This window comes from Bos taurus, chromosome 16, assembly GCF_002263795.3.
Source record: "Bos taurus isolate L1 Dominette 01449 registration number 42190680 breed Hereford chromosome 16, ARS-UCD2.0, whole genome shotgun sequence".
Taxonomy (NCBI): Eukaryota; Metazoa; Chordata; class Mammalia; order Artiodactyla; family Bovidae; genus Bos; species Bos taurus.
This window is the reverse complement of record NC_037343.1, coordinates 56248466-56270613: the sequence shown is the minus strand read 5'-3', so window position 1 is coordinate 56270613 and position 22148 is coordinate 56248466. Positions and strand designations below refer to the sequence as shown.

The 22148-nt window shown below is 41.4% G+C and overlaps 1 protein-coding gene across 1 annotated transcript; it reads left to right on the top strand.

The window, feature by feature from the left end:
* Positions 1-2350: 2350 nt before the first annotated feature.
* Positions 2351-21784, top strand: MRPS14 (mitochondrial ribosomal protein S14). The gene is given in 3 exon segments (NM_001003902.1): positions 2351-2482; positions 14483-14641; positions 21438-21784. Coding segments are annotated over 3 exon segments (387 nt in total). The 5' UTR covers positions 2351-2437; the 3' UTR covers positions 21621-21784.
* Positions 21785-22148: the final 364 nt, after the last annotated feature.

The window sequence follows — 22148 nt, the reverse complement described above, 5'->3', positions numbered from 1 at the left end:
TAACATAAATACATACATATCTACAGAGGCATTCACAATAGCCAAAAAGTGGAAGCAAAGTCAGTGACTATCAACAGATGAACAGAGAAACAATATGCTGTAACATCCATACAATGGAGTATTATTCAGTCATAAAAACTGAGGAAGTATTGAAGCATGCTGCAACAGGGATGAACCTTGAAGATATTAAGAAGCCAGACACAAAAGAACAGGTGTATGATTCCACTTATGTAAGGTACATAGAGTAGTCAAACTTACAGAGACAGAAAGCAGAATGGTGGTTGCCAGAGTCTAGGGTGCAGGGGTAATGGGAAGTTACTGATTAATGGGGAAAGAGCTTTGGTCTGGGAAGATAAAAATATTCTGAAGATCTACAGCGATGATGTTTGTACAACAATGTGAATGTACTTAATGCCATTGAACTGTACACATAAAAATAGTTAAGATGGTAAATTTTATGCTATGTATATTTTACCACAATTTTTAAAAAAGTTACAAAGCTGTTTAAAGATGCTGTCAGAACGAATTTTACAGAAAGAAAGCAAAAGACTGCTGCATATAAAGTTGACTCGCCTATTTTGTTAGCTGATCGTGTTACTATTTTGGCAACATCACTGAGTCCAAGTTCATACTGCTCACCAGACAACAGGCCAATAAATCAAGAGATAAGTTACTGGGACAAGGAACAGCGACCTTATTCAGAAAGTTGGCAGATGGAGAAGATGGAAACTAGCGCCCCAAAGAACTATCTTCCTGAAGTTACAATTTAGGCTTCTTTTGTACTAAAACAGGAGGGGGTTGTCCTGGCTCCAGCCAGATTCCAGAGTGGATGTGTTGATTTCTTCCTTCCTTCAGTCATTCACAGAGGGGCCAGGTCAGGACGTTTCCTGTGAACTAAATAAAGCTTTTTTTCTTAAACTTAATTCTCATTATCTGAAAGACAGGGTTCCCAGAAATGTGCCTGTGTGCTTAGTTATGCAGTCCTGTCCAACTCTGTGCAATCCCATGGACTGTAGCCTGCCAGGCTCCTCTGTCCATGGGATATTTTTTCCAGGCAAGAATACTGGAGTGGGTTGCATTTCCTCCCCCAGGGCATCTTCCCAACCCAAGGATGGAACACAAATCTCCTGCATTGGCAGGCAGGTTATTTACAGCTAAGCCATCAAGAAAGTTTCACAGAAATGTGCCATTATGTATAATTTAAGCTTATAGGTAGCATCCCTTTGGTGATTAACTTGTAATAGAATACAAAGGTTCTTCCATATTACAATTGCAGGAGATAACCCTCAGCTGTAGGGAGAGAAAAGAAAGCTTATCAAATGCACTAGAGTTAGGACTAGATGCCTGCTTGACATTGGTCCAGGAATTCTCTGATTCTACCCTAACAGGAGCTCATGCTGGTCTTTCCTGCCAGCTGGCCTCAGTCAAGCCCTCCCCAGATCATAAGCCATGTTCCAAAAATCTTGAACCTCTAAAGAAAGGAGTCTGCACTCAACTTCCCTTTCCAGAAGACTCCTGTCCAATAATGTAGAGGTAAATGGCACACAGGGACAGAGATTCATAAATCAACACATCTATTAATATACTAGCTTTGACAAGCTAACATATACTCCCTGATACTCGTCTAGGAGGACAGCAGGTGGGTGGTACTTGCCTTGCTTGCTATACAAAGGAGCCCCACAAAAGGTTCATTCCAGACCCAAGGACTTTTGTTATAAACATGAACTTAAAGTTCCTTGTACTACAGACTGAAAACAGCAATTTTAACAAAATGGCAAAGCTCCGTGCTACCCATCCCCCTGCTCCGGGGAGGGGGATGTTTTAAGTGCTTTTCACCTAAAGTTCTAATACACAATATACATATTTTAAAATATATATTTTAAGTCCTAGACATATACATGACTACAGCATTGCCATTACCAACATGATTATAAGACCATTATAGCTGAGAGAAAAGAGAGATCTGCAAAATTTACACGAGGGACGAAGAAAGAAGAACTGGACAGAGAAAAACTGGCCTTAACTGTGGGCTTCTAGCAAGGAGCATCCTAAACTAATGGAGGATACAGGAGAAGCAGGTTGAGCGAGAATTTAGAGAAAGAGACATTGGTGACAATGAACAGATAGGTAAGAAAGGGTGGAAGAAAAGGAGGTGAATGAGGACAAAGGTAATTTAAGAGGGTGTGTAAACTGCTCAAGAAGGGAGGAAACAGGTGAAGAGCGTCGCAATCCACTATCAGTATCACAGCTAAGCTTCCAGATTGTTATTTTGCCCAAATTCCGTTGAATACCGCGAGAACGCTAATCCAATTAATTATCCCCTTCTTCCCGAACGCTAAAGACCCGCCCCCTGCGGCCCAGGTCCCGCCCCTCGTGTCCTCGCTGTCTGCGGCAGTGTTAATAAAGTTGCAGCGGTTTGACATTTGCGGTCAACAAGATGGCTACTTCCATGCTCGGATCTCTGCTGCGGATCGTCCGACAGGTCTGGCCCGCGCCGTTATACCCTCCTCCCCTTCTCTGAACTTCCAAACCCAGAGGTCCTCCACTGTTCTGCCACCAGGAGCGCCCAGTGCAGACCTGTTCCAGGGTTCTCTCTCTCTCCACTTCCTTCTCCTACTTGATTCCGGGGAGGGCCGAGCTGCAAATGTAAATTGGGTTATTTGTAAACTTAGAGCTGACTGGCGTTGAAAGCCTGCAGACGGACTCCACTTTACGAGTGTAGGTGGAGACAGAAGGTGTCTGAAGAATGAGGCCCCCCAAACCTCCCAAAGGTTAAAAGAAAGCCGAGCAAAGGAGACTTGAACAGAGGGAGGGAGGTGGTGGCCTGGAAGCACTCCAGGAGCAGCGAGTGGGGAACTCTGGTTAAAGTCAATTAAAAGAGGGCTGAGAATTGCTTGTTTGGTTTGCGTGCGTGCCTGCTCAGTCGCTTCCGACTCTTTGCGACCCCGTACACTAGCCCTCCGGACTCCTCTGTCCATTGGATTCTCCAGGCAAGAATACTGGAGTGGGTTGCCGCGCCCTCCTCCAGGAGACCTTCCCGACCCGGGAATCAAACTGGCGTCTCTTGGGACTCCTTCATTGGCAGGCGGATTCTTTACCACTGCGGCACCTGATAGCCCCTCTGTTGGATTTAGCAACGTGGAAATTGTTGGAACCTGCAGCATAGCAGTTTCGATGGTGTGGTGGGGGTGAAAGTATTAGAGACAGAATGGGAGGAAAGAAATACATTCTGTCTTTCCTGCAAACTACAGACTACACACATAGACGAACCTTTGAAGATGTTTTGCTGCAAAAAGGAACAAAAAATTGGGTCAATAGCTGAAGAGGAGGTGGGTTAAGAGTGGGTGTTTTGTGGTATTTTTTATTTTTAGCGTGACAGAAGTCAGTGCGTGTTTCTGTGTCAAAGGGAAAGATTCTGTAGAGGGGGGAAAATAGATAATGTAGGAGAGGGAAGAATTGCTGAAGCTGTAGCTTGTGTAGGCAAGAGGTGATGAGTTTAGTATTAGATTATTTGGTCTTCAGAACATGAACAGTTACTCCGTAATGGCGTTGTCCAATAGAAATAAAATACCAACCACATTTGTAACTTACAGTTTTCGAGTAGCCACATTTAAAAAAGTAATTAGCAGATGAAATTAATTTTATTAAAATATTTTAAATATGTTTATCAAAAATGTTGTATTTCAACATGTAATCTATAAATGTGATGTGTGAGATCTTGCATTCTTTTTTTAATGCTAAATCTTCAAAATCAGGTTTGTATTTTACACTTAAGAGTACATCTTAGTTTGGATTCTAAATTTTTCACGATTAAGATGGAAAGTGTAGTCCTATCAAAACTAAAACTTTTTAGTGTTTGCCTTGCTTAAGTTTAGATTTTTTCATTAATTAAAATCAAATAAAATTTAGAATTGCATTCTTCTAGTTACTTTTCAAGGGCTCACTAGTCATGTGTGGTTAGTGGCTACTGTATTAGAGCAGATCTTTAATAGTAGGAGGGAATGTAGTTTATATGATTGCAGATGCTTTTTAAATTTATTTTGTTGAAGTCTAGTTGATTTACAATGTTATGTTAATTTATTAACATAAGTGATTCAGTTGCACATATTTTTTCATATTCTTTTCCATTATGGTTTATTACAGGATATTGAATTTAGTTCCCTGTGCTATACAGTAGGACCTTGTTGTTTTTTCATTCTATATACAATAGTTTGCATCTGCCAATCCCAAAGGCCTTATCCAGCCCTTCCCCATGCCCCCTCCCCCTTGGCAACCACAAGTCTATTCTATATATCTGATTATAGATGCTTTTGATTTCATAATTGAAGAGAAAGTGAAGTCATCAGCTAAACATGGGGATGTGGGAGCAGGTGTCAGGGATTTAAAGAAAGAAGAGATGGTGTAAAATAGTCAAAGTACATCAGAAGAATAGTGGCAAGGATTAGAGCCAATAAGGTGAAGTGAAAGAGGGATCAGGGAGTGGAGGGTGTATGAAAGACAGTATTGTGTTTACAGACCATGGAATTCAGGTGGCTCAGACTGTAAAGAATCCGTGTGCATTGTGGGAGACCTGAGTTTGATCCCTGGGTCGGGAAGATCCCCTGGAGGAGGGCATGGCAACCCATTCCAGTATTCTTGCCTGGAGAATCCCCATGGACAGAGCAGCCTGGCGGGCTACAGTCCATGGGGTGGCAAAGAGTCGGACACGACTGAGCGACTAAGGACACAAGCAGGAGATAGGAATTCGAAGCTGAGAGGTGAAAAGCTGGTAGGAGCAACGGATTAAAAGTTCCAGAGGGGCTGTTATTAGGCTGTTAGAAGAAACATGCTGGAAAGAAGTGATAGAGTATGAGATACACACAGTTGGATAATAGACAACTTTCACCTCCTGGGAATAAAAGAGGTCCAGCATGGGAAGTAAATAGGGAAAGAGGAGTGGAGGACAAAATGCCTGGAGGAAGAGAGTTCGAGGAATGGAGAGATCGGGGTGTGATTTCACTTGTGTTGAGATCACCAGGAATTAAGACAGAAGGAGTGACAGCCAGGATTGACAGTGAAAAATGAAAGGGAATGGTGGGGGCTGTGGTAGATGACTGCAGTGGTGGAAGTGTAACCCCTTGGCACAAGAGTCACAGCTTCCTCTCAGGAAGGAGGGACAGTCTGCAAGCTGCAGTAAAGAGCAAGAAAGCTTCCTCCCAGTCATGGGAGAAAAAGAGCTATAGGGGAAAGTATTGAGCAAGTATCTGGAGGAGTTGTTAAGAGAAGTCGAGGATTTAGAAGATACTGATGATGGTAGACCATGAGTTGAAGAAAGGCCAATGGAATAGTTTTAGGTGAAGAGGGGTGAGAGAGAGGGGTAGGTTAGGATATGTACAGGACAGAATAGAAGCAATCTTAACATGTAAAGCACTGTTATAAACTGGCAAGAAAATACAGCATAATAGAAATGTGGGCAAAGGACATAAACTATTACAGAAGAAATTAAGAGACCAGTAAATGTTTATTTTAAAAGTGTATTGCCTTTATAGTCATAAAAAAAAAAGTTGTACAGAAAGAATAAAAAGTTCCTTGTTTCTTCTTAAATAAATAGAAACGTGTTAGGAGATGATAGAACACTGATTAGGGATAGTCTGGAAAAGAAGGGGAAAATATTTCATTTTGGTTTCTAATTCTCTTTTGCTTTTAGTTTCATAGGTAACAGCAGACACTGCACTGCCCCTTCAGGTGAATTGTTTCTTTCAGCTGGAATGACCTCCTTGAACCTTACCACTCTAATCTTGTCCATTTCCTCATTTGGTTTGGAAAAACTTCACCTTCTCTGCCTTCCCCCGCTTCCTAACTGTATCAGAATTCTGTCAGTCCTTCCAAGCCTTGCCTGAGCCCTCTTTCCATGACGCTTATTTCCAGCCACTGTGACCATGGTACTCATTTGACTCAGTCATGAATGAAATTTCAATATCGATTTGATACATGCTATCTTGTTTCTAAAAGATGATTTTAGAGTTGTATTTCCCCTTGAGACTTTGAGCATTGAAGGCAGTTTATCTTTTGTTGACAGGTTGAAAAAAGGTTATCTTTCTAGTCTAGTAGTCTCATTTTCAGCTTTATGTTCTGTATCATGCTGTACATGTGTTTTTTCTAAAACAGCAGTTATAAGAAGCCATCATCATCTTCCATAGCTGTAATTTAATGAACATATAATATCTGCTCTGGTTTGGGAAAGACTTGAGTTCCTAACGGCCTGCACTCTGAGTGTACTGTTAGAACTGTTGGCTATCACCACGTAAACACGCGACAACGAGGACCCTCTGTCTTGTTACTGGACAACTCACGCTAAGAAATGGGTTTTGAGTGACAATTGCAAAGTACCCATTGACCCAGCAGTTCTGCTTCCAGGACTTTACCCTGCTGATATATATAAACACATATGAAATGATTTACATAAGACATTTTTCATTGTAGCATTGTTTATAATGATAACTGGTCAGGTATGGTCTAGTTGTCCACCAGTAGGTCTCAGGATAATAAATCATGATGCATCTGTGGGGAGGAAAAGAGTTCTCAGCTGGAGCCCTTGTGTCAATAGCAAGAGAAAAGCATACAAATTTGTAAGTTTTACCCAACACAGGAGTTTTCATAAGGGAAGAAGAACCAAAGGAGTTAAACCTAAGTGGGTTTTGTGCTAGGGTTAATGAAGCCTGGTAAGTCATGGAAAAATGTGGTAAGACTAAAGGCATGAGCTATGTATAGAAAACTAAAGGAAACTTAGCATGGCCAGTTATTTAGATTCTTCTCAGTGTTCCTCAGGCTCCAGAGATAAGCATGCTTCTTTTATGCCCTGGGTATACGGAGGGACCCTCTCATGTGAGCGTCTTATGACCTGTTTCAGGGGAAGGTCAGAAAGTCCTTCTTGCACCTGCTGTTTCTCAGATTCCTTTTGCTTGAAATAAACAGTATGCCAGAGAAGCCCTATTTTGAGATAGTATCTCCTGAACCTGGTCACTTCCATATAGTGGAATATTATGCAACCTAAAACAATGTGGAAGCTTTTAAACATGGATATAGAAAGAGCTCTAAAATCTATTGTTAAATGTGAAAAAAACGGGTAGGAGAAGAAACATGGAAGAGGGAGTACGTACGTGTATTTTATAGGCAAAAATCTCTGGAAGGCTACAGAAAAGAAATTAGTAACTGGGTACCTCTGGGGTGGGGGTATGGTCACTGGGCAGATAAGCGACGAGGTGGGAGGATGAATCCGCTTTGTGTCTTTTTTTATTTTTTTTATTGAACTGTAGTTGATTTACAGTATGCTTATATTTGGTGCTGTGTGTGTGTCCTTAATTCTTTTCCATTATAGGTTATTACAAGATACTGAATATAGTTGCCTGTTCAGTTCAGTTCAGTCGCTCAGTCATGTCCGACTCTTTGCGACCCCATGAACTGCAGCAGGCCAGGCCTTCTTGTCCATCACCAACTCCCGGAGTTCACTCAGACTCATGTCCATCGAGTCAGTGATGCCATCCAGCCATCTCATCTTCTGTTGTCCCCTTCTCCTCTGTTGTCCCCTTCTCCTCCTGCCCCCAATCCCTCCCAGCATCAAAGTCGTTTCCAGTGAGTCAACTCTTGGTATAAGGTGGCCAAAGTACTGGAGTTTCAGCTTTAGCATCATTCCTTCCAAAGAAATCCCAGGACTGATCCCTTCAGAATGGACTGGTTGGATCTCCTTGCAGTCCAAGGGACTCTCAAGAGTCTTCTCCAACACCACAGTTCAAAAGCATCAATTCTTCGGCGTTCAGCCTTCTTCACAGTCCAATTCTCACATCCATATGTGACCACAGGAAAAACCATAGCCTTGACTAGACGGACCTTTGTTGGCAAAGTAATGTCTCTGCTTTTGAATATGCTATCTAGGTTGGTCATAACTTCCCTTCCAAGGAGTAAGCGTCTTTTAATTTCATGCCTGCAGTCACCATCTGCAGTAATTTTGGAGCCCCCCAAAAATAAAGTCTGACACTGTTTCCACTGTTTCCCCATCTATTTCCCATGAAGTGATGGGACCAGATGCCATGATCTTCGTTTTCTCAATGTTGAGCTTTAAGCCAACTTTTTCACTCTCCACTTGCACTTTCATCAAGGGGTTTTTTATTTCCTCTTCACTTTCTGCCATAAGGGTGCTGTCATCTGCATATCTGAGGTTATTGATATTTCTCCCGGCAATCTTGATTCCAGCTTGTGTTTCTTCCAGTCCAGCGTTTCTCTTGATGTACTCTGCATATAAGTTAAATAAGCAGGGTGACAATATACAGCCTTGACGTACTCCTTTTCCTATTTGGAACCAGTCTGTTGTTCCATGTCCAGTTCTAACTGTTGCTTCCTGACCTGCATACAGATTTCTCAAGAGGCAGGTCAGGTGGTCTGGTATTCCCATCTCTTTCAGAATTTTCCACAGTTTATTGTGATCCACACAGTCAAAGTTTTTGGCATAGTCAATAAAGCAGAAATAGATGTTTTTCTGGAACTCTCTTGCTTTTTCCATGATCCAGCGGATGTTGGCAATTTGATCTCTGGTTCCTCTGCCTTTTCTAAAACCAGCTTGAACATCAGGAAGTTCACGGTTCACGTATTGCTGAAGCCTGGCTTGGATAATTTTGAGCATTACTTTACTAGCATGTGAGATGAGTGCACTTGTGCAGTAGTTTGAGCATTCTTTGGCATTGCCTTTCTTTGGGATTGGAATGAAAGCAAAGACCACAGGACTGGAAAAGGTCAGTTGAGTTTTCCAAATTTGCTGGCATATTGAGTGCAGCACTTTCACAGCATCATCTTTCAGGATTTGAAATAGCTCAACTGGAATTCCATCACCTCCACTAGCTTTGTTCGTAGTGATGCTTTCTAAGGCCCACTTGACTTCACATTCCAGGATGTCTGGCTCTAGGTCAGTGATCACACCATCATGATTATCTGGGTCGTGAAGATCTTATTTGTACAGTTCTTCTATGTATTCTTGCCACCTCTTCTTGATATCTTCTGCTTCTGTTAGGTCCGTACCTTTTCTGTCCTTTATTGAGCCCATCTTTGCATGAAATGTTCCGTTGGTATCTCTAATTTTCTTGAAGAGATCTCTAGTCTTTCCCATTCTATTGTTTTTCTCTATTTCTTTGCATTGATCTCTGAAGAAGGCTTTCTTATCTCTTCTTGCTATTCTTTGGAACTCTCCATTCAGATGCTTATATCTTTCCTTTTCTCCTTTGCTTTTTGCTTCTCTTCTTTTCACAGCTATTTGTAAAGCCTCCTCAGACAGCCATTTTGCTTTTTTGCATTTCTTTTCCATGGGGATGGTCTTGAGCCCTGTCTCCTGTACAGTGTCACGAACCTCATTCCATAGTTCATCAGGCACTCTTATCTGTCATATCTAGGCCCTTAAATCTATTTCTCACTTCCACTGTATAATCATAAGGGATTTGATTTAGGTCATACCTGAATGGTCTAGTGGTTTTCCCTACTTTCTTCAATTTAAGTCTGAATTTGGCAAGAAGGAGTTCATGATCTGAGCCACAGTCAACTCCTGGTCTTGTTTTTGTTGACTGTATAGAGCTTCTCCATCTTTGGCTGCAAAGAATATAATCAGTCTGATTTCGGTGTTGACCATCTGGTGATGTCCATGTGTAGAGTCTTCTCTTGTGTTGTTGGAAGAGGGTGCTTGTTATGACCAGTGCATTTTCTTGGCAAAACTCTATTAGTCTTTGCCCTGCTTCATTCCGTATTCCAAAGCCAAATTTGCCTGTTACTCCAGGTGTTTCTTGACTTCCTACTTTTGCATTCCAGTCCCCTAGAATGAAAAGGACATCTTTTTTGGGTGTTGGTTCTAAAAGGTCTTGCAGGTCTTCATAGAACCGTTCAACTTCAGCTTCTTCAGCCTTGAATGGTTTGCCTTGGAAACGAACAGAGATCATTCTGTCATTTTTGAGATTGCATCCAAGTACTGCATTTCGGACTCTTTTGTTGACCATGAGGGCTACTCCATTTCTTCTGAGGGATTCCTACCCGCATTAGTAGATATAATGGTCATCTGAGTTAAATTCACCCATTCCAGTCCATTTCAGTTCGCTGATTCCTAGAATGTCGACATTCACTCTTGCCATCTCTTGTTTGACCACTTCCAATTTGCTTTGATTCATGGACCTGACATTCCAGGTTCCTATGCAATATTGCTCTTTACAGCATCGGACCTTGCTTCTATCACCAGTCACATCCACAGCTGGGTATTCTTTTGGCTTTGGCTCCATCCCTTCATTCTTTCTGGAGTTATTTCTCCACTGATCTCCAGTAGCATATTGGGCACCTACTGACCTGGGGAGTTCCTCTTTCAGTATCCTATCATTTTGCCTTTTCATACTGTTCATGGGGTTCTCAAGGCAAGAATACTGAAGTGGTTTGCCATTCCCTTCTCCAGTGGACCACATTCTGTCAGATCTCTCCACCATGACCTGCCCGTCTTGGGTCGCCCCACGGGCATGGCTTAGTTTCATTGAGTTAGACAAGGCTGTGGTCCTAGTGTGATTAGATTGACTAGTTTTCTGTGAGTATGGTTTCAGTGTATCTGCCCTCTGATGCACTCTTGCAACACCTACCATCTTACTTGGGTTTCTCTTACCTTGGGCATGGGGTATCTCTTCACGGCTGCTCCAGCAAAGCTCAGCTGCTGCTCCTTACCTTGGATGAGGGGTATCTCCTCACCGCCGCCCTTCCTGACCTTCAACGTGGGATAGCTTCTCTAGGCCGTCCTGCGCCTGCGCAGCCACCATTCCTTGGGCGTCGGGTTGGTCCTCCAGGCCGCTGACCTTGGCCTCGGGCGTGAGGTTGGTCCTTCCAGCTGCCGCCCCTGGCCTCAGACGGGGTAGCTCTTCCCGGCTGCTGCCCCTTGCCTCGGGTGTGGGGGCGTGGGGTCGCTCCTCTCAGCCGCCGCCCCTGACCTCGGATGCGGGGGTAGCTCCTCCCGGCCGCCGCCCCTAATTCTTATTGTTTATTTTATACATGCTAATGTGTATCTGTTAATCCCACACTCTCCAATTTATCTCTTCTTCCCCCCTTCCACTCTGATGATCGTAAGTTTGTTTTCTATATCTGTGAGTCCATTTCTATTTTGTAAATAAGTTCATTTGTATCATTTTTTAAAAATTCCATTTATGTGATATCATGAGTCTTTGATTTGCTTCCCTTAATATAATCTCTAGATCCATCCATGTTGCTGCAAATGGCCTTGTTTCATTTTTTATGGCTGAGTAATATTCCATGGTGTGTGTATATACCCCACATCTTTATTATACATCTGTGATTGACACTTAGGTTGTGTCCATATCCTGGCTATTGTAAATAGTGCGGCAGTGAACACTGGGGTGGATGTATCTTTCTGAATTAGGGTTTTCTTCAGGTATATGCCCTGGAGTGGAATTGCTGGATCGTATTGCTGGTAATTCTGTTTTTAGATTTTTAAGGAAACTTCATGCTGTTCTCCATAGTGGCTGTACCAGTTTACATTCTGACCCAGCAGTATAGGATGGTTTCCTTTTCTCCACATTCTCGCCAGCATTTACTATTTGTAGGCTTCTTGATGATGGCCATCCTGACTGGTATCAGGTGATAACTGATTGTAGTTTTGATTTGCATTTCTCTGATAATTAATCACGTTGAGCTTCTTTTTGTGTGCTTTTTGGCCATCTGCATGTCTTCTTTGGAGAAATGTACATTTAGATCTTTTGCCCATTTTTTAGTTGGGTTGTTAGTTTTCATGTTAGGGAGCTGCATGTGCTGTTTGTGTATTTTGGAAATCAAGCCCTTGTCAGTAACATCACTTGTGAATGTTTTCTCCCAGTCCATGAGTTGTCTTTTCATTTTGTTTATAGGTTTCCTTTGTTGTGCAAAACTTTATAAGTTTGACTTGGTTCCATTTGTTTAGTTTTGTTTTTATTTCCATTATTCTAGGAGATGGGTCCAAAAACATATTGCTGCAATTTATGTCAAAGACTGTTCTGCCTATGTTTTCTTCTAGGAAAATGTAGCAGTGCACTTTTCCCAGGACCATTTCCTGGATAGATTGTCTTTTCTCCATTGTATATTCTTTGTTGTAGATGAATTCACCCTAGTGCAGGGATTTATTGCTGGACTTGCTGTCCTGTTCTGCTAATCTGTTTTTGTTCCAGGACCATATTCTGTTGATTACTGTAGCTTTGCAGTATTGTCAGCAGCCAAGGAGCCTGATTTCCTCTATCTCCATTTTTCTTTCTTAAGATTACTTTGGCTATTCTGTCTTTTATAATTCCATACAAATAAAAAAAAAAATTTTAGTTTGTAAAAAATACCACTCATAATTTGATAGGGGTTGCATTGAGTCTATAGATTGCCTGGGGTAGTATTGGTGATTTTCAAAATAAAATTGGTAATTTTCACAATATTGATTCTTCCAATCCAAGAACATGGTATATATTTCCATGTGTTGTGCCTTGTTTCATCAGGGTCTTACAGTTTTTGGAGTACGGGTTTTTGCCTCTTTTGGTAGGTTTTATTGTTGTTGCTAAGTTGTGTCCAACCCTTTTGAGATCCCATGGACTGTAGCCCACCAGGCTCCTCTGTCCATGGGATTTCCCAGGCAAGAATACTGGAGTGGGATGCCGTTTCCTTCTCCAGAGGATCTTCCTGATGGTGGAATTGAACCCATGTCTCCTGCATTGGCAGGTAGGTTCTTTACCACCGAGTCACCAGGGAAGCACTCGGTAGATTTGAAGTGAACTGAAAGTGGCTCAGTTGTGTCCGACTCTTCGTGACCCCATGAACTATACAGTCCGTGGACTTCTCCAGGCCAGAATACTGGAGTGGGTAGCCTGTCCCTTCTCCAGGGCATCTTCCAAACCCAGGGATCGAACCCAGGTCTCTCACATTGCAGGCAGAGTCTTTACTATCTGAGCCACAAGGGTGGCATTTTATTCTTTTTGATGCAATGATAAATGGGGTTGTTTTCTTAATTCTCCTCCAGATTTTTTGTAGTTAGTGTAGAGAAATGCAACAGATTTCTGTGTATTAATTTTCTATCCTGCAGCTTTATCTAGTTCATTGAGCCATAGTAGCTTTCTAGTGGCATCTTTATCATTTTCTATATATAATACCTAGGTTGGTCATAACTTTCCTTCCAAGGAGTAAGCGTCTTTTAATTTCATGGCTGCAGTCACCATCTGCAGTGATTTTAGAGCCCCCCAAAATAAAGTCTGACACTGTTTCCACTGGTTCCCCATCTATTTCCCATGAAGTGATGGGACCAGATGCCATGATCTTCGTTTTCTGAATGTTGAGCTTTAAGCCAACTTTTTCACTCTCCTCTTTCACTTTCATCAAGAGGCTTTTTAGTTCCTCTTCACTTTCTGCCATAAGGGTGCTGTCATCTGCATATCTGAGGTGATTGATATTTCTCCCGGCAATCTTGATTCCAGCTTGTGCTTCTTGCAAGCCCAGCGTTTCTCATGATGTACTCTGCACATACGTTAAATAAGCAGGGTGACAACATACAGCCTTGATGTACTCCTTTTCCTATTTGGAACCAGTCTGTTGTTCCATGTCCAGTTCTAACTGTTGCTTCCTGACCTGCATACAGATTTCTCAAGAGGCAGGTCAGGTGGTCTGGTATTCCCATCTCTTTCAGAATTTTCCACAGTTTATTGTGATCCACACAGTCAAAGGCTTTGGCATAGTCAATAAAGCAGAAATAGATGTTTTTCTGGAACTCTCTTGCTTTTTCCATGATCCCGCAGATATTGGCAATTTGGTCTCTGGTTCCTCTGCCTTTTCTAAAACTAGCTTGAACATCAGGAAGTTCACGGTTCACGTATTGCTGAAGCCTGGCTTGGAGAATTTGAGCATTACTTTACTAGCCTGTGAGATATCCTTCATTTTGGTTATTGCATTCTTTAATTCTGTTTCATTGTTCTTTGTATTTTCTAATTCTTTTTTGAAAGCTTATAATTTCTTGCTCTCTGCATCTGTGCTCCTGCCAAGTCCTTTGATCGTCTTTACAGTCATTACTCTGAAGTGTTTCTTGGGTAGACTGCCTACCTCCACATCACTTAGTTTTTCTCACGAGGTTTTATCTTGTTCCTTCACCTTATATATATTTCTCTGTCACCTCATTTTATCTCAAGTGCTGTTTGTATTTTATGTATGTGGTAGGTTGGTTACGCTTCTCGACTTTAGAGAAGTGTTCCTCTGTGGGAGACATCCTTTTGCATCCCAGCAGTGTCCACCCACCAAGGGCCAGGGGCCAGGTAGTCCCAGGGTAGTGTCTGGCCTGAATTTGCAGATTATTGTGTGGGTTGCGGAACAGTGGTTTTCTCTCTTTGAGAGGCTGGTCACTGTCCCCTGGTGGGTGGAGTTGGGTTTTGATCCTCTGGCAAACCCTGGGTCTGACTCTCCTTCACTTATTCCTTGTCTCTTTTAGGTGGTTCCTTCATCAGCTTCAGGCCAAGCTCGAAGTTACTATGTCGACTGGAGAATGTTGCGTGATGTAAAGAGAAGAAAAATGGCCTACGAGTATGCAGATGAGAGGCTACGGATCAATTCTCTCAGGAAGAATACTATTCTTCCAAAACACCTTCAGGTTAGCTAATTAAGATGAGTATCTGCCAGAAAATCGTTAACTCAAATCACTTCATACTGTTGAAACTTAGTATACTTTGTGGAGACTAGAATCTCGTTTTCTTGGTCAACATAAACAAATACCATTGAAACTTTTGATTAGTTTCAAATAAAAAAATTATTCATTCTTAACTAGCCTTTCAACCATTTCATTAGGTGATACTTAGAAAGTACTGAGGCATGGTGACCACACAGAAATTGGAGTTATTTGACCTATAGTGTCTCTCCAGTTCATCCCAGTCTTTCAGCGTGCCCAGCACATGACCTACACTATTCCTTATCCAAGGCCATCCCTAAGCCTGCTTCTGAATTTCTTTACCCATGAGGTGGCCTTCCATATAGGTTTGACTTCTTGTCATACTCTTTCTCTTGAAAAAGAGAATGTCAGCTCAGGCTTCCTGAAGCATAAGTCCTGTGCCTAACTGTTAGCTAAAATACCTGCATTCAAGAGTCTTATCAGAGTCTATAACTCATACTCAAGGCCATTAAACTTATCAAAAGCTTAGAGTAAAAATTATTTCATTCATATAAATTTGGAGAATAATATACAGGTTTTTCATTATCATGGATTCTTTTTAAATCTTATCTAAATTCAGCCAGATAAGCAGAAAACTTAGAAAACTCAGCAGTGGCCACAGCACTGGAAAAGGTCAGTTTTCATTCAAATCCCAAAGAAAGGCAATGCCAAAGAATGCTCAAACTTCTGCACAATTGCACTCATCTCACATGCTAGTAAAGTAATACTCAAAATTATCCAAGCCAGGCTTCAGCAATACGTGAACCGTGAACTTCCTGATGTTCAAGCTAGTTTTAGAAAAGGCAGAGGAACAAGAGATCAAATTGCCAACATCTGCTGGATCATGGAAAAAGCAAAAGAGTTCCAGAAAAACATCTATTTCTGCTTTATTGACTATGCCAAAGCCTTTGACTGTGTGGATAACAATAAACTGTGGAAAATTCTAAAAGAGATGGGAATACCAGACCCCCTGACCTGCCTCTTGAGAAATCTGTATGCAGGTCAGGAAGCAACAGTTAGAACTGGACATGGAACAACAGACTGGTTCCAAATAGGAAAAGGAGTACATCAAGGCTGTATATTGTCACCCTGCTTATTTAACTTATATGCAGAGTACATCATGAGAAACACTGGGCTGGAATAAACACAAGCTGGAATCAAGATTGCCAGGAGAAATATCAATCACCTCAGATATGCAGATGACACCACCCTTATGGCAGAAAGTGAAGAGGAACTAAAAAGCCTCTTGATGAAAGTGAAAGAGGAGAGTGAAAAAGTTGGCTTAAAGCTCAACATTCAGAAAATGAAGATCATGGCATCTGGTCCCATCACTTCATGGGAAATAGGTGGGGAAACAGTGGAAACAGTGTCAGACTTTATTTTGGGGGGCTCTAAAATCACTGCAGATGGTGACTGCAGGCATGAAATTAAAAGACACTTACTCCTTGGAAGGGAAGGTATGACCAACCTAGATAGCATATTCAAAAGCAGAGACATTACTTTGCCAACAAAGGTCCGTCTAGTCAAGGCTATGGTTTTTCCTGAGGTCATGTATGGATGTGAGAGTTGGACTGTGAAGAAAGCTGAGTGCCGAAGAATTGATGCTTTTGAACTGTGGTGTTGGAGAAGACTTGAGAGTCCCTTGGACTGCAAGGAGATCCAACCAGTCCATTCTGAAGGAGATCAACCCTGGGATTTCTTTGGAAGGAATAATGCTAAAGCTGAAACTCCAGTACTTTGGCCACCTCATGTGAAGAGTTGACTCATTGGAAAAGACTGATGCTGGGAGGGATTGGGTGCAGGAGGAGAAGGGGACGACAGAGGATGAGATGGCTGAATGGCATCACTGACTTGATGGACATGAGTCTGAGTGAACTCCGGGAGTTGGTGATGGACAGGAAGGCCTGGCGTGCTGCAATTCATGGGGTTGCAAAGAGTCGGAAACAACGAGCAACTGAACTGAACTGAAGCAGAGAACGGAGTGCCTTGGACCACTCTGTTATAGCTTTTATTGTAATGACATTAAGCTACTTGCCTATATTTAGGCAGTAATAAGAAGTGGCTCCTGAGAAACAAAGCTTAAGATGTTAGGGAGGACAAATTTATGAAGACCTCCATGAAGAGTCTCTGGTTTGAGAACCATCAGTAGCTGTGCAGAGCTTCTCTTAATCCTTGGAACTTACATGGCTCTTTCTTGCCTGCCAACTAGCTTACAAGGTGAATTTCTGTCCCAGTGCTAATGAATTTATAGGCTCTCACAGAATGCTCTTTTGTTTCATTTTCCCTTTGCCTAGTTTCCTCATTTGTACACTGCCTTAAACCTTTTATGTTCATATATACGTAAACAATTTGTAGCTGTTCTTCATGTTCCGTCTCCATAAAACTTTACTTCATTTTACCAGCCCAATCATTTCTCCTGTTCAGTTCCTTTTGTAGCTCTTACTATTTACCATTCATTGACTTAATCATGTTTCATATAATTTTATCATTCTTTCTTTTTTTTTTTAAAGTATATCACTTCATTTATTTTCGTCTTTGATTTTTCTCCGTCAGTGTTTTGTAATTTGTATTTGTCAGTATTTCTTAATAGCAACATATGTGTGAGCTTCTGGAGGTCAGGAACTACTCTTAATGTTTAATAATTAATATAAACTTGTTTAATAATTAATATAAAAGTGAAAGTGAAGTCACTCAGTCATGTCCAGCTCTTTGTGACCCCATAGACTGCAGTCCACCAGACTCCTCTGTCCATGGGGATTCTCCAGGCAAGAATGCTGGAGTGGGTTCCCACGCCCTTCTCCAATGGATCTTCCCCACCCATGCATCAAACCCAGGTCTCATGCATTGTAGGTGGATTCTTTACCTGCTCTGAGCTACCAGGGAAGCCCAATATAAACTGAGCGGATTTCATATACATTTTCTCATTTATGTGTTTTTAATATGTTAGAGTAATTATTTTGCTTCCATCATAGTTTAGTAAGGGTCTAATCCCACACAAACACATGCACAATACACATACATTTAAGCACATACATAAGAATAAATCTGTCCTGACAAAACCTTAGTGCTAGCTACTGCAGTAATCTATGTTTTCCCCCCGAACCGTTTTTGCCCTTACCATATTTATTTCCTTACATTGCAAATGATGTTTTAAAAATGTAAATCTCACCTGATCACTTGTCTTTGCATCTCCAGCAGTCAGAATCTTTACTGTTGATGTCAAGGCTCTGTGTGCGCCTATGCTTCCTCCTCTTCATCTTCATGTCAAACATTTCCTTCTACTTGGCCTTCTGAGGTTTCACACATGCATACTTCAAAAATGTTATGGGAAATAACCTAATACCTCAAGGGACTAGAAAAACAGATAAGCCCAAAATTAGCAGAATCCAAGATTGGAACAGAAATAAATGAAAATAGAAACCAGGAAAACAGTAAAGATATGTGAAACTAAGAGCTGATTTTTTGGAAAAGATAAAATTGATGAGCGTTTAGCTAGACTAACATAGTAAAAGAGAAGATTCAAATAAAATCAGCAACAAAAGAGGAAATATTACAACTGATACCAAAGAAATACAGAGAATCATAACGAATTGATAAGAACAACTGTAGGCCAACAAACTGGCTAACCTAGAAGAAATGGATAAATTCCTAGAAACATAAAACCTATGAAGACTGAATTATGAATAAATAGAAAATCTGAAGTGACCAATGATGAGTAAGGAGATTGAATCAGTAATCAGAAAAAAGTGCAGGACCATATGCCTTCATGAATAAATTCTACCAGTCATTTAAAGAGCAACTAGTGCCAATTCCGGAGAAGGCAATGGCACCCCACTCCAGTACTCTTGCCTGGAAAATCCCATGGACAGAGGAGCCTGGTAGGCTGCAGTCCATGGGGTCACAGAGAGTTGGACTCGACTTAGCGACTTCACTTTCACTTTTCACTTTCATGCATTGGAGAAGGAAATGGCAACCCACTCCAGTGTTCTTGCCTGGAGAATCCCAGGGACGGGGGAGCCTGGTGGGCTGCCGTCTATGGGGTTGCACACAGTCGGACACGACTGAAGCGACTTAGCAGCAGCAGCAGCAGTGCCAATTCTTCTCAAACTCTTCCAAAAAATTGAGTAAGAGGGAAACAAACACTCCCAAAGTCATTTTATGAGGCCAGCATTGCCCTGATAGCAAAGCCAGATAAGGGCACTACAAAGAAAGAAAACTACAGGTCAGTATCCCTAATGAATAGAGATGGAAAAATTCCCTGTAAAATACCAGCAAACCAAATTCAGCAGCACATTAAAAGAAACATTTACAATAATCAAGATACAAATAAGTAAGATATTCCATGTTCATAGGTTGGAAGAATTAATATTTTTAAAATGCCCATACTACACAAAGCCATCTATAGAGTCTGTGCAATTCTTATAAAAATTCCAATAGCATTTTTTTCACAGAAATAGAAAAAAATAATCCTAAAATTTGTATGGAACTACAAAAGGCCGTCAAAGAGTCAAGCAATCCTGAGAAAGAAGAACAAAGTTGGAGGCATCACATTTCCTGATTTACAAAGCTATAATATTCAAAACAGTATGGTAGTGGCATAAAAACAGACACATATACCAGTGGAACAGAAATGAGAACCTGGAAATAAATCCACAGATAAGTGGTCAACAAGTATTTGACAAGGGAGCCAAAATACTCAGTGGGTGTTGTGGATAGCTTCTCTGTTAGTGGTGTTGGAGAAACTGGATACTCAGATGCGGAAGAGTAGAATCGGTCCCCTATCTTAACACCACTTACAGAAACTCAAAACGGCTTAGACTTAAAAGACAGAACTGAAAGTGTGAAACTGCTGGAAGAAAACAAGGGGTACACGTTCCTTGACATTGATCTTTGCAGTGATTTTCTGTTTAGTTGTGACACCAAAGGCGCAAGCGACAAAGAAAAGCAAGTGGACTACAGCGCACTGAAAGCAACAACATGAAAAGGCAGCCTACACAATGAGAGAGAATATTTGCAAGCCATGTGCCTGATAAAGAGTTTAATATCCCCGAAATATAAGGAAGTCATACAACTCAATAGCACCCCCCCAAAAAAAGTGATTAAAAAATAGCAGAGAACCTGAATAGACATTTTTCCAAAAGAGACACAAGTGACCAACAGGTACATGAAAAGATGCTCAACTAATCAGGGAAATGCAAACAAAAACTACAAAGAGCTATCACCTCACACCTGTCAGAATGGCTACTGTCCAAAAGATGAGATAAGTGTTGGTGAAGATGTGGAGAAAAGAACCCTGTGCACTGCTGGTGGGAATGTAAATTGGTACAACCACTGTGGAAAATAGTTTGGAGGCTCTTCAAAATATTAACGATTAGAACTACCATGTATGATCCAGCAATTCCATTTCTGAGTATAAACCTGAAGGAAATGAAGTCACTAGATAGAAATGAAGAGAGAGCTGCATCCCCGTGTTCACTCCAGTATTATCCACAGTAGCCAGGGCATGGATGCAGCCTGACTGTCCATCAGCGGGTGAACGAGCCACTCCAGGAATGTGATTTGCACGCACAGAGCAGCACAGAGTACGGTAGTGTGATACTGCATGTGTGCTCAGTCATGTTGACTTTGCGACCCCACGGACTGTAGCCCACCAGGCTCCTCTGTCCATGGGATTCTCCAGCAAGAGTACTGGAGCGGTTTGCCATGCCCTCCTAGGGATCTTCCCTACCCAGGGATTGAACCTGGGACTCCCACATGGCAGGCAGGTTCTTTACCACCTGAGCCACCTGAGAAGCCCAGAGTATGATACTCTTTAGCCATTAAAAAGAGAAATCTTGCCCTTTGCAATAACACAGATGTACCTTGAGGGCATTATGCTAAGTGAAGTAAGTCAGAAAAACAAATACTGTATGATCTCACTTATATTTAGAGTCTGAAAAACCAAATCATAGAAAAAGTAGAATGGCAGTTACCAGACCCTGGGGATTAGGGGAAATGGGGAGGTGCTGGCTAAAGGGTACAAACTTCCAGTTATAAGGTGAATAAGTTCTGGGGTTAAGTAAGTACAGCATGTGGACCATAGTTAGCAGTACTGTATTACATATTTGAAAGTTGCTTAAAGAGTAAATCTTCATGTTCTCTCACACACAGGGTAATTATGTGAGGTGATGGAGGTGTTAACCTTATTGTGGTAATTATTTTTCACAGTATATACATGTATCACAACATCACATTGTACATCTTAAACTTACACAGTGTTATATATCGATTTTCTCAGTGAAGCTGGGAAAATCATTTGGGGAGACAACAGAAATGCATTCATGTATTTTCCAAAAGAGAAATGAGAACGTTAGCCAGGAGCTCAGTGACCGAAAGGAAGGAGAGGGAAGTCTTGGGTACTGATACTGTTTCTTAGTCTAGTTGCTGGTTACACAGCTGTTTTCTATTGGTGAAAGCTTTTTGAGCTTTACACTTAGTTTGTGGATTCTTGGTTATGTTCGTTAGGTTTCAATTTAATTTTGAAAAATTACATTGCAAGTATGTCAAACAATTCTGTCATGTTTCTTTCTGGCCTGTTTGTTTCTACTCAGTAAAATTCATCATGGTATCCAGGGCTCTTTTGCCAAACTTGGCTGCATTAATGAATCTAGCCTTTTGTGTTCTCCTCGTCTGAGCATTGACTCATCATCTAGAATAAATAAAGGCGTGTGATCCGTGTAAATAACATTGTGACTTCCCTTAGGAGGTGGCTGATGAAGAAATTGCTGCCCTTCCCCGGGATAGCTGCCCCGTTAGAATCAGAAATCGATGTGTCATGACGTCCCGTCCACGAGGCGTAAAGAGGCGCTGGAGGCTCAGCCGTATTGTCTTCCGTCACTTAGCTGATCATGGGCAACTGTCTGGGATCCAGCGAGCAATATGGTGATCAGCTCCAGAACCTACTGACCTTGCAGGAAAACCATTTAGGCAAGAAGAGACTTTTCTAATAGATAAAAATCTGATTTTTATTTGAGTGTTCTGTCAGTGAATAATATTTTTCTAAACATATTGTTCCCAAGCATAGTGCAAACAGTAATAAAAAAAAAAAAAGAAGTTTGTGAAAATATGTTCTGTATGGTTGTCTTTTCCTTCAAGTTTAATCTTTTAGCAACATGTAAGTGTTCGAATTTTTTTAAAGAGCATTACTTCATCCAGCGGTATTGTTTTACTGTTCCTCCAGCTCGTTGACATGTAGCTCATCTGTGGCAATTTTTAATCCTGGGCTGGCTACCCAGATCTGCACAGCTCACTTTACTTTTAGTTGATTGTAAAGACAGTACATTGGAAGGTAAATGTGATGTTCTGGATTATCTAACTAATGCTCAACCTCTGTGTGATGGCTCAGCCAAAAGAGAATCACTACTTGTTTTCGTGCTCCATCTTCAAGAGCCCTTAGAACAAAATGTGCCTCTTT